At 40.6% G+C, this 15,754-nt stretch overlaps 1 protein-coding gene and 1 non-coding gene across 3 annotated transcripts; both read left to right on the top strand.

The window, feature by feature from the left end:
* The first annotated feature begins 221 nt into the window (after nucleotides 1–221).
* Nucleotides 222–293, top strand: trnaa-cgc (transfer RNA alanine (anticodon CGC)). The gene has a single exon. It is a non-coding gene; the product is annotated as a tRNA-Ala (tRNA).
* Nucleotides 294–662: 369 nt separating this feature from the next.
* On the top strand, nucleotides 663–14,242 carry dtx4a (deltex 4, E3 ubiquitin ligase a). 2 transcript variants are annotated; one of them, XM_033983777.2, is made up of 9 exons: nucleotides 663–746; nucleotides 917–1,131; nucleotides 2,121–3,300; nucleotides 9,261–9,322; nucleotides 10,332–10,493; nucleotides 10,587–10,648; nucleotides 12,002–12,322; nucleotides 12,408–12,497; nucleotides 14,012–14,242. In XM_033983777.2, exons 2-9 carry the CDS (start codon nucleotides 924–926, stop codon nucleotides 14,240–14,242), a joined length of 2,316 nt encoding a protein of 771 aa, XP_033839668.1. In that variant the 5' UTR covers nucleotides 663–746; nucleotides 917–923. The 2 variants fall into 2 exon arrangements, with proteins under 2 accessions (XP_033839668.1, XP_055084789.1); XM_055228814.1 differs by lacking the exon at nucleotides 663–746 and having other exon boundaries at nucleotides 903–1,131.
* Nucleotides 14,243–15,754: the final 1,512 nt, after the last annotated feature.

The raw sequence follows: 15,754 nt of genomic DNA on the forward strand, positions 1-15,754 counted from the left end.
TCCTGATCTTTCATACAGTAGTGAATCTCGTGTCTCAGTTTTAAAAAGCACTAAATACATTAAAGTCTGTGCTGGGTCTGACAGTCAGTCTGGTTTTAATGAAACGCGCACATTAAACAGACCTGTGTGTGCTTATTCTTTATGTAGTTTGTTTTCTAAAGCCTCATGTACAGTGTCCTGTCCTGGTTCATAAAGCACCACGTCCCCCTTTAGTCTCCTACGGGGATGTAGCTCAGTGGTAGAGCGCATGCTTCGCATGTATGAGGCCCCGGGTTCAATCCCCGGCATCTCCACTGTTTTTTTTTTTCCTCGTTCAGAAAAACACGACAAACTAGAATCGGTACGTATTTTATTTGTACACTGAATATTTACACATATTTACTCATTACATTTTTGTCAACAGCGGGTTTGTAAAACTGAAAGTAAATTTAGATGAGCGCTACGAATACATATAAATCTCACAGACAGAAGTGTACTTGAGTTTACAGTTCGTCCTCCTCTCATGTTCCTCCTCTCATGTTCTTGCATATTCTTCCTACATTGCCACAGATTCTCCTCAGTTTGATGCTTAATCTCAGCCTAACTTGACTGTAGGGACTTGTTTCAGGAGACGTCACTCATCTGCATAGGGAGTGAAGATGCTTCCATCCAGGAGGCTGTGGTGGTCTGTGAAAGGCGCAGGACCCTCGTCTGACACACGCACAGACCGCAGCGTCTCCACCAAACTCCACGTATAAAAATGGAAGGTAAGGTTTGCAGACATCGATGCTTTTGTTTGTGCACAGAGCCCGGAGGAGGCTGGAGATGCAAACAGCCCAAGATGGATGCAGCGCCTCTGTGGAGTCTGCACGGAGCTGTGATTGATACAGACCCACTCTGAGCGTTTTTCAGCTCCCCTGTCGTCTCCTTCTTGCAGGAGTAGGATGTTACTAGCCTCCGCTGTTGTGGTATGGGAATGGCTAAACGAGCACGGACGCTGGCGGCCCTACAGCCCCGCGGTCTGTCACCACATCGAGGCAGTGATCCGGAGCGACCCGCGCGGTGCTAGTGTGCTCCTCGGACAGGTGGACTCTCGCCTCTCGCCCTACATCATCGATCTGCAGTCCATGCACCAGTTCAGACAAGACACAGGTGAGAGGGGACAGGGCCCAGGTGCAGGCCTGCTCAGCCTGATGCTACAGGCCTGTGGTTATGTGTGGAACTGTAGAACATGGACCCACACATGGGCCCTGTCAGCAGGAAGAGCCAAAAGGATGGGATCAGATTTACTGCATAGACAATTAGAGTTAAATGAAATGACTGTTGTGTGTTCTGTTGTGTGTTCTGTTGTGTGTTCTGTTGTGTGTTCTGTTGTGTGTTCTGTTGTGTGTTCTGTTGTGTGTTCTGTTGTGTGTTCTGTTGTGTGTTCTGTGTACAGTCTGTTTCTTTACACAGGTGAATCCTGTTACTGCAGGAGACAATATCCTGTTTAATCACATCATGTTTTATGGATTATTTCCAGTGTGAATGATGCAGTTTTCCAGTGTCACTTTTGTCCTGGCAGCACAGGTCAGAGGAGCAGCTCCAGTGACACACACACACACACACACACACACAGACATACACACCCCGACACACACACAGACACACACACCCACACACACACCCCACGGGGCTGTTAGTATTGTCCCACAGAAGTCTCTGCTCTGGCCTCCGTCCTGCAGGGGCTGAAGCACTGACCACGGCAAAGGTCTTTTTTATGTCAGTTATTACCTAAAAAAAGTCCTCTTTTGTTGTTATGGCTATTTTGCCTTTCCAGTTTCCATGGTTTTAAGTTTACTATATGATATTTTACAGAAGTTACAATATGTATTTTCCCAGAGTAGTCGATGAAGTTTAATACATTCATGGAAGGGTCTGGGAAAGCAAACGGCTCCAGTGTTGAGCCTGTTGAGTGCCAGCCAATCAGAATTCAGATCACCCTGTGCTGTTACCAACGGCAACCTGTTTGCCCAAACTCTCAGCAGGCGAGACATGTTGGATTTCTTTTATCTATTTTTTCAAACAACAGTAGAAATACTGACCTAAATGTTTTTGTTTATATAATTCCAGTTGTACATTCAGTATATTTGTTTGATCAGGGACCCTTCGGCCTGTACGACGCAGCTTCTACGACCCCACCTCTGCCCCGGGGCAGGGCTGGCTGTGGGAGTGGGAAAACGACGCCGGGAGTTGGACCGCGTTTGACACCGAGGTGGGCAATGCCATCCAGGCGGCTCGGGACCGACAGCAGCCCTGGCTGGACCTGGCTCCACTAGGATTCTCCTACCTCATTGACTTTGAAAACATGACCCAAATCAATGGGCAAACACAGCGCTGTCGGCGGATCCAGCGGCGCTCGGATCTGGCCTACCCCATGGTGTCTGGACCGCTGCCAAAGTCGCACCAGGCCTGGGGACCCACGTCCATGTCGGGCACCGGGGGACTGCTGGGTGTGGACGTGTCCAGTATGGGGGTGAGGATGAACAGCAGCGGAAATGGGAGCGCTTACCCCAGCGGGGCGCTCCCCGCCTCCGCCATCACCTCTCTGGGACAGCCCTGTGCCTGTCAGCAGTGCATGATGGTGCTGGGTGTAAAGACCGGAGCTTTGTCCTCTTTCTCCACCGTGTCGTCCGCTCAGACTCTGGGACGGCGTCCTGCACAGACTAAACTGCCTCTGCCGACCATCAGCCCCAAAGTTCACTCTTACTCTGTCCCAGGAGGCTCGTACTCCCTGACGCTCCCCCGCCCTCTGACACTGCAGCGCACACTGCCCTCACACAGGACGTCAGTGATGGGGGCCACGGGGGGGTACAGTGTGGGGGGGATGGGGGGTCCGAGCGTCGTGGGCGGCGGCGGCGTAGGCGGCGGATACGCTCTGGGAGGAGGTTACGGCCACTCTCTGTCTCTCCTCGGTTCAGCCACCGCAGCTCTGTCCATCTCCTCAAGTCGACCCCCTCCGCCCCCTCTGCCCCCACCAGCCCCGCCACCCCCCTCCCTCACCCCTCCGTCCACCGCCCCAAACCCCACTCACCCGTCCCTCTCCTCGGGGCTCTCAGTGTCCTGTCCCGCTCCCGCCTCTTCTTCTGGTCCCTCCCTGATCTCTACGGTCTCCTCCACCTGCGCGCCCTCTCCCTCCGCCCGAGTCCTGGGACCGGTGTCTCTGTCCGGGGCCCCCACCTGTGCCGCTCCTCTTCCCCCTCGCTCCAGTCTGGCCGGACTTAGTCGCCCGGCGCTGCAGAGGATCGCCATGGCCCAGTCCCGCGCCCTCATCGCCTCTGGGTGAGTACGGAGTTAATTTAGTGATGAAACGGCAAACAGAACAGAACAGTCGAATTAACAGACGTTTTACATCGATGATTCTTAATTTGTCAAATGTTCAAAACTTACTCAGATTTTAAACCAAACCTGTTCTGTAAAATGGACTTTTCAGATCTTTTAACCATTTTCTAGTGTTTTTTTTTTCTCACTGAGCCTTTGAAGTCGTATTTGGAGTGGTTCACGTTTGAGTAATCTTTAATCGACTATTTTCAAGACGCCATTTTGTTGATAAATCCTCGTTTTCACCTCCACTGTGACACGCCCACTGTGACACGCCCACTGTGACACGCCCACTTCCTTCTCCAGTTTTATAATCGTTTCTTAATCGTTGATACTCGTAGGATTTGGCAGCGTCGCGTCGTCATTTTGCTAAATTTTTTAAAAACCTGCTGCTCTAGTGTGACGTGCATCTGTCCATAGGGGGCGCCGACAGCCACACGGCGCTTTGTTTTGACGACTTTTACAGCGACGTCAGCTCCCATTGGACACCGCCGTTTTCTAACTTAAACTCAGCCGCCATGTTTCTTTAATTAAGTCGTTTTAGATGAATATTGTGATTTAAAATGTGTAAATTATAACAGAATGATCCACGAGTGTCAGAGATTATAACTATAGAGCGACACAAACACAATACGTCTGATTTAAATAACGTTTCAGTCACTTCTCCTGGAGCGTCCGATGGCGTCACACCGTTCACAGGTGAGAGTCTCGTGTCCAGATGGTCGCTCGGTTGAATCCCCGACGTCACTGATCTTGTTATCTCTCTACTTCCTCGCTCGTGCCAAATGCCAAAGAGCTTTTCCTCAAACGCCTGCTGTTTTTACGTCGGTGCTGTTCTCACAAAAGTTAAACTATTGTCATAACTCATAAAAAAACAACCAGATTTTATTGTTTCAAAAAAGGTTTTCATTTCAAAAGATTCAAAAGAAAGTTCTCCCCAAACCCAACACTGACTCTTGTAGCTTTAATCCATGTTCTAATGTTGTTTCCTCCTCAAAAACAGACCTGTGTGTTGTGTTTTGTTTCATTCGCACATGTCTGAGTCACACTAAATGCTCCGTTCCACCTTGTGATGTCATCAAGTGGTAGTTTTTTCAAGTTAACGCCTTCTCCTTTTACCTTTAGTTCAGTCGAGATAAGTGGCAACTTGAGGAGCTGAAATGATCCAAATGATTCTATAAATGAAGGTGTGTGGAGTTTAAAAACACAGTGGAGCACTTCCTGTATCACCACATGATGACATCACAAGGTGGAACAGAGTGTTTTCAGTTTGATTGAAAGGAAAAACTCAGAAAAAGTAGGTAGGTGGTTGGTTTAGTCCCAGTTTTAGACCCGTTTAGACCTGATTTTTGGCGTGAATTGTTCATTAGTTTAGACCTGGTTCACTTCCTGTATGACCACATGATGACATCACGAGGTGGAACAGAGCGTTTTCAGCCTAAATCTGCAGGTTTTTGTGTGTTAAACATGTGAGAATGAAACAAAACACAACTCCAGGTCTGTTTTTGATGAGGAAACAACATTAGAACAGATCAGAAAACAGCGTAAAATGGGCGTTTTAAGTAAAATTGACAAACATTTTAGTTTTAAATCGTGTTTTAGACTTGGATTGACTTGTATATTTTTAGTTTTAATTGGCCTGAAAGTACTTTAAGATATTTCAAATCCTAGTAATCGTATATGGAATCTTTTTGTCACATCAGAGACAATTAGTGTTGCGTTTCTAATCAGTGAAACGCAGCAGATGGTTTTTAAGTGAAGTCTTGAACTCTGCAGCGTCAGAGCTTAAAGTCGTGACGGGAGCAGCACCTGTACTACTTTTACATATTACTACTGTGTATTTTTACTTCACCGTCTCCAAAGTAACCTCTAGACACCTCTTCCACTCTTCAAAGATCTGTAATTTTACCGTGAACTGGTTTAAACGTGACAGTGACAGGTTTTTGGCTCACATATGTGTCACTCTTTAGTCCTCCTGTCTCCAGATGGCGCTACGCTAATGCTGTTAGCTTAACCCAGATCAGCGAAACGTGACAAACTGGCACCCTCGTCCTTGTCCTTTTCTCTCACCTCTCGTCTCCCTCTGTTTTCACTAATCTCCAAGTGTCGATCGAAGCCGAAAGTAAATAAACCGGCTGAGTTTGCAATTAAAAAAACAACAAAAAACAGAGAGAAAGTCCTTAAAGGGCCGGTATGACGCTGTTTTCTGTTTCTATTTTATGTTCTAATGTAGTTTCCTCGTCACAAACAGACCTGGAGTTGTGTTTTGTTTCATTCACATGTTTAACACACAAAAACCTGCAGATTTAGGCTGAAAACGCTCTGTTCCACCTCGTGATGTCATCATGTGGTGATACAGGAAGTGAACCAGGTCTAAACTAATGAACAATTCACGCCAAAAATCAGGTGTAAACGGGTCTAAAACTGGGACTAAACCAACCACCTACCTGCTTTTTCTGAATTTTTCCTTTCAATCAAACTGAAAACACTCTGTTCCACCTTGTGATGTCATCGTGTGGTGATACAGGAAGTGCTCCGCTGTGTTTTTAAACTCCACACACCTTCATTTCTAGAATCATTTGGATCATTTCAGCTCCTGGAATTGCCACTTATCTCGACTGAACTAAAGGTAAAAGGAGGAGGAGTTAAGTTGAAAAAAAAACTACCACTTGATGACATCACAAAGTGGAACAGAGCATTTAGTGTGACTCAAACATGTGTGAATGAAACAAAACACAACTCCAGGTCTGTTTTTGACAAGATAACGACATTATAACACGACTCAGAGCGACGAGAGTCAGTTTTGCGTAATTTTGCGACTTTTAAACAATCGTCAACCAAATTTTAAGTCAAACCTGTCCTGCGTTTAACAAAATCGATGCTTTAAACTCGTCCAACTATTGGGTAAAAATTACGTTTCCCAAGATAAACATTAACCAAAAAGCTCAATCAAAAAAAAGTAAAAATGCCACAGTGGCGCCCCCTTAAAAAATCTGATTACATTACAGTCCAAACCTTTTTAAATTGTCAAACCGTCTCGACAAAGATTTAGTCGCGTTACTTCACTTTTTTTTGTGTATATTTAAACAAGACCAGTCAAAAGTTTGGACACGCCTCTTATTCAACATTTATTTTGTTTATTTTTACGACTTTTTTACATTTTAAACACACTGAAAACATGAAATATATGAAGTAAAATATAAATAAATAAATTATGTAGTAAAGAAAAAACGTGCAAAAGGAGGACACTTTGAGGATTTGAAAATGGAACATAAAACAATATTTAGTGGATTTATTTAGCATTTTTTTCTTTACTACATAATTCCACATATGTTTCTTCATATATTTCAGTCTTCTGTGTGTGTATAAAATGTAGAAAGTTGTAAAAATAAATCTCACTTTCGACGGCTCGTGTGATTCGGCGCTGACGTCACGCGGCGCACCTGTCCGTATGCTCGGCTTTGTGACGTCGCTCCGGTCGGGTAATCCCTGCCCTACAACTGCGTTTGGTCACCAGATGGAAACAGGTGGATTAAGGCTATAAAAGAGCGACACGGAGCTCAGAGCCACAGACAGGACACGTCCGCCTCTCTCGCCGACGGAATTCTGTGGCAATATTTATCTGTGTTTTTGGGATTTTTGGAGGTTGGAAGGATGACGGTGATTAAGACAGGACGACCGTAAGTACAATGTCACACTGAGGCTGTTGTCTGTGTTAATAAAACTTTAAAAAATTCAAAACTCTAGAAATTAAACGCTAAAAATTGGAATAAAATGGTCAGATACTGTGTTCACTTTAGTGCGCAAGTGAAATGGTGATTATTATTTATTTTTTATTTTTTTATTATTATTAATTTTTTAGTAGTTTTATTTTTGTTTTATTTTATTATTTTATTTATTTTGGATTTTTACACTTTGAATTTTAACTAACACAACATTCAAAACACTGGTATTAAGTTTAGATTTTTATTTTAATTTTTTTTATTTTATTATTATTATTTTTTTGTATTTTTATTTTATTATTTTATTTTAATTAGTTTGGATTTTTGCACTTTGAATTTTAACTAACACAACACTCAAAACACTAGTATTAAATTTATATTTTTATTATTGGACACAAATTGCTCAAAAGTGACTTGTAGCTGTTTTGTTTGTGTTTTTAATATTATTTTTTTACGATTTCTCCAGTTGTACGAGTGTCATTTTCACGTATTTCAGGCAGTTTCAAGTGTTTTACGACGACATTTCCCTTTTCAAAACATAAACGCTGCTGAATCACACGTCCAGAAGTCAAAATAATCAAATATATTGACTTTAATTCTGACTTTAATCCGTCACCAACTCATTCAAACCCAACCCACCTCTTCCGCCCTGGCATTTAACATTCGCTCGACTCGCTAATATCTTCACGTTTTGGTTTTGTGTTGTGTTTTCTCTATCTGTTTTTGTGTGAAGCTTTTGGGGAAGCTAAAGTTGGATTTTAAACGTGCTATATCAATAAAATTAAATTAAAATCACTGTGAATATTGACCGTATCCCACAGCTAAAATATAATATAAAGTAGATTAATTAGCGTAAAATGTCGAACGTTTACGTGCACCAACGAGTCGACGCTGCTGCGGCTTTAAAACGGCTCTGCATTCCCAAAAATCGGCAGCTCCGTACAAAACAAAACGACCCAAACAATGACGGAATCAGGTGAACAGAAGCCAACACGTCCACCATTTTGTTTCTTCGCAGCTGCGGCAAACGCGTCTCGAGATACTTTCTTTAAAATCGTCTCACAGTTTTATAATTTAACACTGACGGCGCAAAACGTCACGAATCCCGTCGCAAATCGAGAACAGCGGAGGGCGAGGTCCGTGTAGATCGTTTGTTTCGGCAGCTCCTGGAATTGCCGCTTATCACGACTGAACTAAAGGTAAAAGGAGGAGGAGTTAAGTTGGAAAAAACTACCACTTGATGACATCACAAGGTGGAACGTCGCGTTTTGAGCTTTGGAGATGTTACAGATAATAACAATAAAGTGTGAATGAAACAAAACACAACTCCAGGTCTGTTTTCGACAAGACAACGACATTATAACACGACTAAAAGCGACAAGAGTCAGTTTCGCGTAATTTTGCGACTTTTAAACGATCGTCAACCAAATTTTTAAGTCGAGATCGGCAGCTCCGCGCGAAAAACCCCCACGACCCATAAAAAACAAAGATGGCGGCGCCCACACGTGCCTCGGCCAAAGCTAACGGGTCAGAGTTATGACTGTCATAATCCCGTTTGTTTAAAGCGGATCATAACGTGACGCTGGTGTGAGGTGGAGCTCCAGGTGGTGGGGGTGGGGTCGTCGTTGTTGTTGTTGTTGTTTTTACAGGTGACTCATCAGATTGTGAATGTGGGTCATGTCTGCCCCGGGTCACGTCGCTCACGCTTACAGACTTACGGCTCACTTATGGGATCGGTTCATTTCAAAGAGCCGTTTTAGGTTGAGTTTTATGAAAGAAGCCGACGTGGAAACTTAATTTAACTCTAAACTAATCGATAATCGCACTTTAAATGTGTTTAAACTGGGTCAAACTGAGCGTGGAGTCAGTTTACGCTTTGGAATTACGCAGAATCGGACCAAATCTTTCCACTACGACAATAATAATTAAAAAACAAACTGTTATTACGATGCTAAATATGTTTCTCTGTGTAAAAAGTTCTGCTTCTGTGATGATTCTTGTCTTGGTTCAGCGTTAATCAGAATAAAAAACAGGCAAATTTGAACAAAAAAATTCAGTTCTTTTAAAAAATAAGATCCAGTTCCACAGTTTTCCCGTTAAGGAATCGTTCAGAAGAGCCGACTCCTTCGTAAACGTCGCATCACTTCCACACGACGAGTTTAAACAGGTTTATTTACAGATGTTTTCGTCTTTTCTCAGAGTTCCCACGGTTCCAGTGAAGAACCTGAACGGGTCCAGTCCTGTGCATCCTGCTCTGGCCGGTGAGGATCGGACTTTTACTTTAATGAAACAAAACTACGACTTTCTGCAGAGACATTAAAGCAAAATATATGGAATTATGTAAAGAAAAAAAAGAAAAAATGTGAATAACTCTACTATTTTTATGTTTTATTTTCACAACAGCCGCTCTGTGCTTCACTGAAAAATATTTAGTTGAGCTACTTCACTTTTCTCTTCACGACATAATTCCATATAGATTCTTCTTCTTGTTCTTCTTCTTGTTCTTCTTATTTTTGTTCTTCTTCTGCTTCTTGTTCTTGTTCTTCTTCTTGTTCTTCTTATTTTTGTTCTTCTTCTGCTTCTTGTTCTTGTTCTTCTTCTTGTTTTTTTTCTCGTCCTTCTTTTTCTTGTTCTTCTTTTTCTTCTTGTCCTTCTTGTTCTCGTTCTTGTTCTCGTTCTTGTTCTTTTTCTTCTTCTTCTTCTTCTTCCTCTTGTTGTTCTTATTATTATTCTTCTTATTATATTTTCAAATCATCAAATCCACACTGGTCCCTCGTTTATCTCGGGGTCACGTTCTAAAAAAAACCTCAAAAGGCGAAATCCACAAAGTATCAGCTTTATTTTTTACAATTATTATTATTATTTTTTATAATTAAAGGTGAACCACGATATAGTGAGAGACAAATATAAACACAAAAACAACTGTCAGCGAACAAACTCACAGAAGTCACGTTTGTGCAGAGCAAAAAAAAAGAAAAAACTTGAGTTTCCACGAGAACTGGTCCAACATGAGAAATGGCAACAGCGAAGTAATACAGCACAGCACTAATAATAGAAAAATAACACAAAAAAATTAAGAAAAAAAACATCATTTCATATTTTTGATTTGTATGTCATCAAAAAAATTATAAAAATAACAACATAAACATTTAATGAGAGGTTGTGTTCAAACCTTTGACTGATATATTTAAAAATAATCTAAACTCCCATGTGTGAGTGTGTTTGTGGTGGTAAACGTGCTCACTCACGCCCTCTGCTGGTGACACACAGGCATCACAGGCATCCTCATGAGCGCCGCTGGACTTCCTGTTTGTCTGACCCGTCCGCCCAAGCTGGTCCTCCATCCTCCCCCCGTGAGCAAGAGCGACATCAAACCGGTCCCGGGCCTGGGCCACTGCTGCCGTAAGACCACCAAGAAACAGGCCCGCAAAGGTGGGACGTCCCGGGAGGGCATCTGTGCTAATCCTGCTCAGTGAATCATGGGAAAATGTGCTGATGTGTTGGTTTATCTCTTGTTTTTTTAAGGAAAGACACCTGAGGAAGTCGTGAAGAGATATCTCCAGAAAGTTCGCAATCCTCCTGAAGAAGTAGGTCCATGTTAAAGTTGAAGTATTTAAATATTTTGCGCAGTATTTGTGCGTTTGTGCGGCAGGTTTGTGTTGAGTTTATGCACAAACTGGTGTCGTGTCAAGAGATTTACACGAGAAGACGTTTTGACCGGGTTGAGTGACTAAAATTATGAAAAAAAAACAAAAAAACAAAAAAAAACACTTCCTTCCACAGCTTGAAATAACTTTTACAGGTGCCTCATGTAAAAAGTACAGCAGTGGAACAAGTACTTCACTTTGTTACTTAAGTAAAAGTACAAATACTGGAGTAAAAGTAAAATTATCATGTGTACTTAAAGAGTAAAAAGTAAAAGTACAGATACGTACATTTAATACTTAAACACAGTACTCCTTTTTGTGTAAATAAAGACAAAGAAAAGAAAGAAAAGTTTGTGTAAATCTATGTAACTTTCCAAACACAGCATCTCCATAGAAACAAGCGCCAGAAAAGTTACAGAGTGCACTTTAAACTTAATCATTGTTATTAGAGTTAACAGAACATAAGGTTAAAGTGAAGGTGTGTTTTATTATCCCTGTAGGTGACAATATCAAAGATTAAAGATTTAAAAAAATAAAAATAAATAAAAATAAATGTGTTAATAATAATAATAATAATAATAATATAATGTAGATATCTTATGAAAGATAAAACAATAAATTGCATAAATAAATAAAAATAATAATAATATAAAATTAGCTTTTAATGAGTTTATTATTGTTATTAGAATTAACAATATAGTGTTTATTTGTGAGATTAAGGTGAAGGTGTGTTTTATTATCCCTTTAGGTAAAAATGATGAAAGATAAAAATAAATAAATAAAATAAAAACATATATAATAATAATAATAATAGATAAAAAGTAGAAAAAAAAGTAAAATAAATACATGAATAAATACATTTTAAAAATATATAATAATAATATAATTTTATTTTTTATTTATTTATTTATTTATTTAAAAAAGGGACAATGCACATTAATCAACATTACAAAAAAAATGTAAATGTGCCCGAGTTAGCTGACTAGAGCTAATTTTCATCAGTCGTCCCCAGGCCAGAGGAAATGGTCTTATAATGAGTTTATTATTGTTATTAGAATTTACAGGACAAAATAGTGTTTATTTGTGTAAGATTAAAGTGAAGGTGTGTTTTATGATCCCTGTAGGTGAAAATACCAAAGATGAACCATGAAAGATAAAAAATAAATCATATAAAATGAGTTTATTTCTGTTATTAGAGTTAACAGATGGGTGTGGTCTTTTCAGGTTAAGGTGCAGGGACATTGTTTAATCTTTATAGTTGAATAAAGTTTTGGCCCCTCCGTGTCTCCGTAGGACTGCACCATCTGCATGGAGGCTCTGTCCGGACCCTCGGGTTATAAGGGTCCCGGGGTGGGGGGCATTTCTCGCGCTGAGTCGGTGGGACGCCTGACGCAGTGCGGGCATCAGTACCACCTCCAGTGTCTCGTCGCCATGTACAACAACGGAAACAAAGACGGCAGCCTCCAGTGTCCCACCTGCAAAACCATCTACGGCGTGAAGACCGGGAACCAGCCGCCCGGCAAAATGGAGTACCACGTCATCCCCCACTCGCTCCCGGGACACCCAGACTGCAAAGCCATCCGGATCATTTACAACATTCCCCCCGGGATCCAGGTAACGCCTCGGAACGTCAACGTATTTAACCACGGAAAAACTCCAAATTAACTCCTGTGTTTTGTTTTTTTTTGTGGAAACGCAGGGGCCAGAGCATCCCAACCCCGGAAAACCCTTCACCGCGAGAGGCTTTCCCCGACACTGCTACCTCCCCGACAGCGAGAAGGGCCGCAAGGTCAGCCATTTTGAAAAGAGACGCCGTCCACCGGTTTAAAGTTTTATAGACGAGACGTGGAAGAAGGACTCAGCTTTTTACTTAAATAAAAGTACAGTTATCAGAGTGAAAGAATACTCCAGTAAAAGTATCACATGAGTAAAAGTATTAAAGTACCTGTTTAAAAATGTACTTAAAGAGTAAAAAGTAAAAGTATTTCACACAGATTTTGAGTATTTTACAGATTCAAATGTGGTGATTTTGATAAAGATTTGAGTTGAATTTTGTTCAACAGAAACAAACGAATAATTTTTTTCTGTTTTTATTTGTTTATTTTTGCTCAAATTCTGAACGTGTTAAAATTAAACCCTCAGCCTTTTCAGCAGGTCTCACACAATCAGAAAAATACAATAATAAAAATACTTTTACTTTTCCTGTTCAAAATGTAGTGGAGTAGAAAGTACAGATACTGCTCTCAGATATACTGAAGTAAAAGTAAAGAGTATCCACTGTAATGTGTACTTAAGTAAAGGACAGATACCGACATGTTTTACTTAAGTACAGTACTTTTACTTTTACTTTGTTACATTCCACCACTGTTTATAGTAAATCCAGTATCTCTGTATTTTTGCTGCTTTATTATTAAAAAACAATGTTTAATTTTTAAGCAGTGGTGGAACATAAAGTAAAAGTAAAAGTACTGTGCTTAAGTAAACGTTTGAAGTATCTGTATTTTACTTAAGTACATTTTACACTGTGTACTTTTAATTTTACTCGAGTACATTTGAGAGCAGTATCTCTCCACTACATTTATGAACGGGACTAAAAAGTAAAAGTATTTGTGTTATACTTTGAGACCTGCTGAGAAGTTTATTTTTAACACGTTCAGAATTTAAACTAAAAATTAAAAAAATTAAATAAATAAAAAATAAAATAAATAAAAACAATTTAAAAAAAAATAAAAAAATATATATACAAATAAAAACAGATTTCAACAAAATTCAGCTCAAATCTTTATCAAAATCTCCACATTTGAAGCTTTAAAAGACTCAAAATCAGCTTGAAATACTTTTACTTTTTACTCTTTAAGTACATTTTTAAACAGGTACTTTAATACTTTTTTTTCATGTGATATTTTTACTTTTACTCTACACTTTTAGTATATATTTTTTTGCTCCATCTCTCAGTATCTGTACTTTTACTTAAATAACAAACCCACTTCTTTCACCTCTGATTTGAACAATATCATAATCAGGTTCTTTTTTGGTTTAAACATTTTCAAATCACTGGTTCATTTTAGTTTGCGTTTTGACTTTTAGGTGTTTTGTCCTTTATTTGACTCCATATTTGTGCCAAAATGTACAAAAACGTGTAAACTTTCCATCTACAAACCACTAAAAACGATTCTGAAACGCACCAGTCACAAGAACCACCTGAAAATCCACATTTGCACCTTTAAAATAAACAAACATCTAAACATTCCGTAACATTCCCTCATTTATCCAGGAGTTGAATCCCGCCTCGTTTCTCCTCAGGTCTTGCGGTTGCTCTTAGTCGCCTGGGACCGCCGCCTCATCTTCTCCGTGGGGACGTCCAGCACGACGGGCGAGTCCGACACCGTCATCTGGAACGAGGTCCACCACAAGACCGAGTTCGGCTCCAACCTGACGGGCCACGGCTACCCCGACCCCGCCCACCTGGACAACGTCCTGGAGGAGCTGAAAGCGCAGGGCATCACGGAGGACGAGTGTCTCCCCCGGGACTGAACACCGGGGGGCGCCAGACGAACGGACGCGACGGGATTCGGTGTTAGACGATCAAAACCGTGAGACTAGTTTAACGAATGTATCTGGAGACGCGTTTGCTGCTGCTGCGACGAAACTAAACGGTGGACGTGTTCGCCGGCGGTGCTGAGATTTCTCTTCACCTTGACCCGGAAGTTAACGCCAGGGCGCCGCCATCGTCATCGTTTGGGTCGTTTTATTTCGTACGGAGCTGCCGGTTTTGAGAATCGCTGCGGCGTCAAGTCGTTGTCGCACATAAACACTGAACATTTGACACGAACTAATCGACTTTATACGACGTTTTAGCGCAGAAACTTTTCCCAAATCCCAAATTTTCCACGGGAAGGAGCAGGATTTCCATTTAAACGGAAGCGCTGCTACAAAAAAAGAGGCGGTTTGAAGCGTTTGGAGCGGGATTAGGTCAATAGTTTGGACAGATTTGATCCAAACTCCACCTGTACATGTGGACATCTGAGCGTGGTATTTGCTGACCTCTAGTGGTACTTTTCCAGAACTGCATTCCTTTTTAGCTCTGAATTGTTTTGTTGTATTTTGACTCTTTGATAAGCAGTGCAGTCGTTATTTTCTATGTCATTTTTACACTTGTGTTGGACATGTGTTTTTTTTATCGTGCGGTCCATGGCGTCCTGCGTGCGGTGAGACGGAGACGTGCAAAAGCTGCTAGTACCACACCGACGTTTGCCTGGAGTTTTAAAAGTATTTCTGCCACAACTGTCCCGTATCGGAGGGTTTTTAGACGGGACATGTACGTACGAGACCTCATGAGTACTCAGTGTGGGTATTTAAGTAAAAGAAACCAGAGGAAAGAAGTACTCAAGTAAAAGTATCACATGAAAACATCTGCTTAAGTAAAAGTATTAAAGTACCTGTTTAAAAATGTACTTAAAGAGTAAAAAGTAAAAGTATTTTGTGCAGATTGTGAGTCTCATAGAGTAAAAGTACACACGTAAAAGTATACAAACAGAAGTAAAGATACAGATACTGGAGTAAAAACATACTCAAGTAAAAGTATCACATGAAAGAATCAGCTTAAGTAAAAGTATTGAAGTACCTGTTAAAAACGTACTTAAAGAGTGAAAAGTAAAAGTATTTTGAGTCTTACAAAGCGTCAAATATGATGATTTTGATCAAGATTTGAGCTGAATCTTCTTAGTTTTTTTTCTGTTTTTATTTGTATATTTTTGTTTGCTTAAAAAAAGTAAAGTAAAAGTACTTAAGTATAAATGTTAGGTATCTGTACTTCTTTACTTAAGTACATTTTAAAGTAGATCATTTTACTTTTACTTCACTACATTTGAGAGCAGTATGTGTACTTTCTACTCCACTACATTTATGAACAGGACTGAAAAGTAAAGTAAAGTAAAAGTAAAAGTACTTTTCTTATCGTGTGAGACCTGCTCATAATTTGAACAAAACAAAAATAACCAAATAAAAACAGATTTCAACAGAATTTAGCTCAAATCTTTGTCAAAA

Source organism: Periophthalmus magnuspinnatus, chromosome 18 (assembly GCF_009829125.3).
Source record: "Periophthalmus magnuspinnatus isolate fPerMag1 chromosome 18, fPerMag1.2.pri, whole genome shotgun sequence".
NCBI classification, from domain to species: Eukaryota; Metazoa; Chordata; class Actinopteri; order Gobiiformes; family Gobiidae; genus Periophthalmus; species Periophthalmus magnuspinnatus.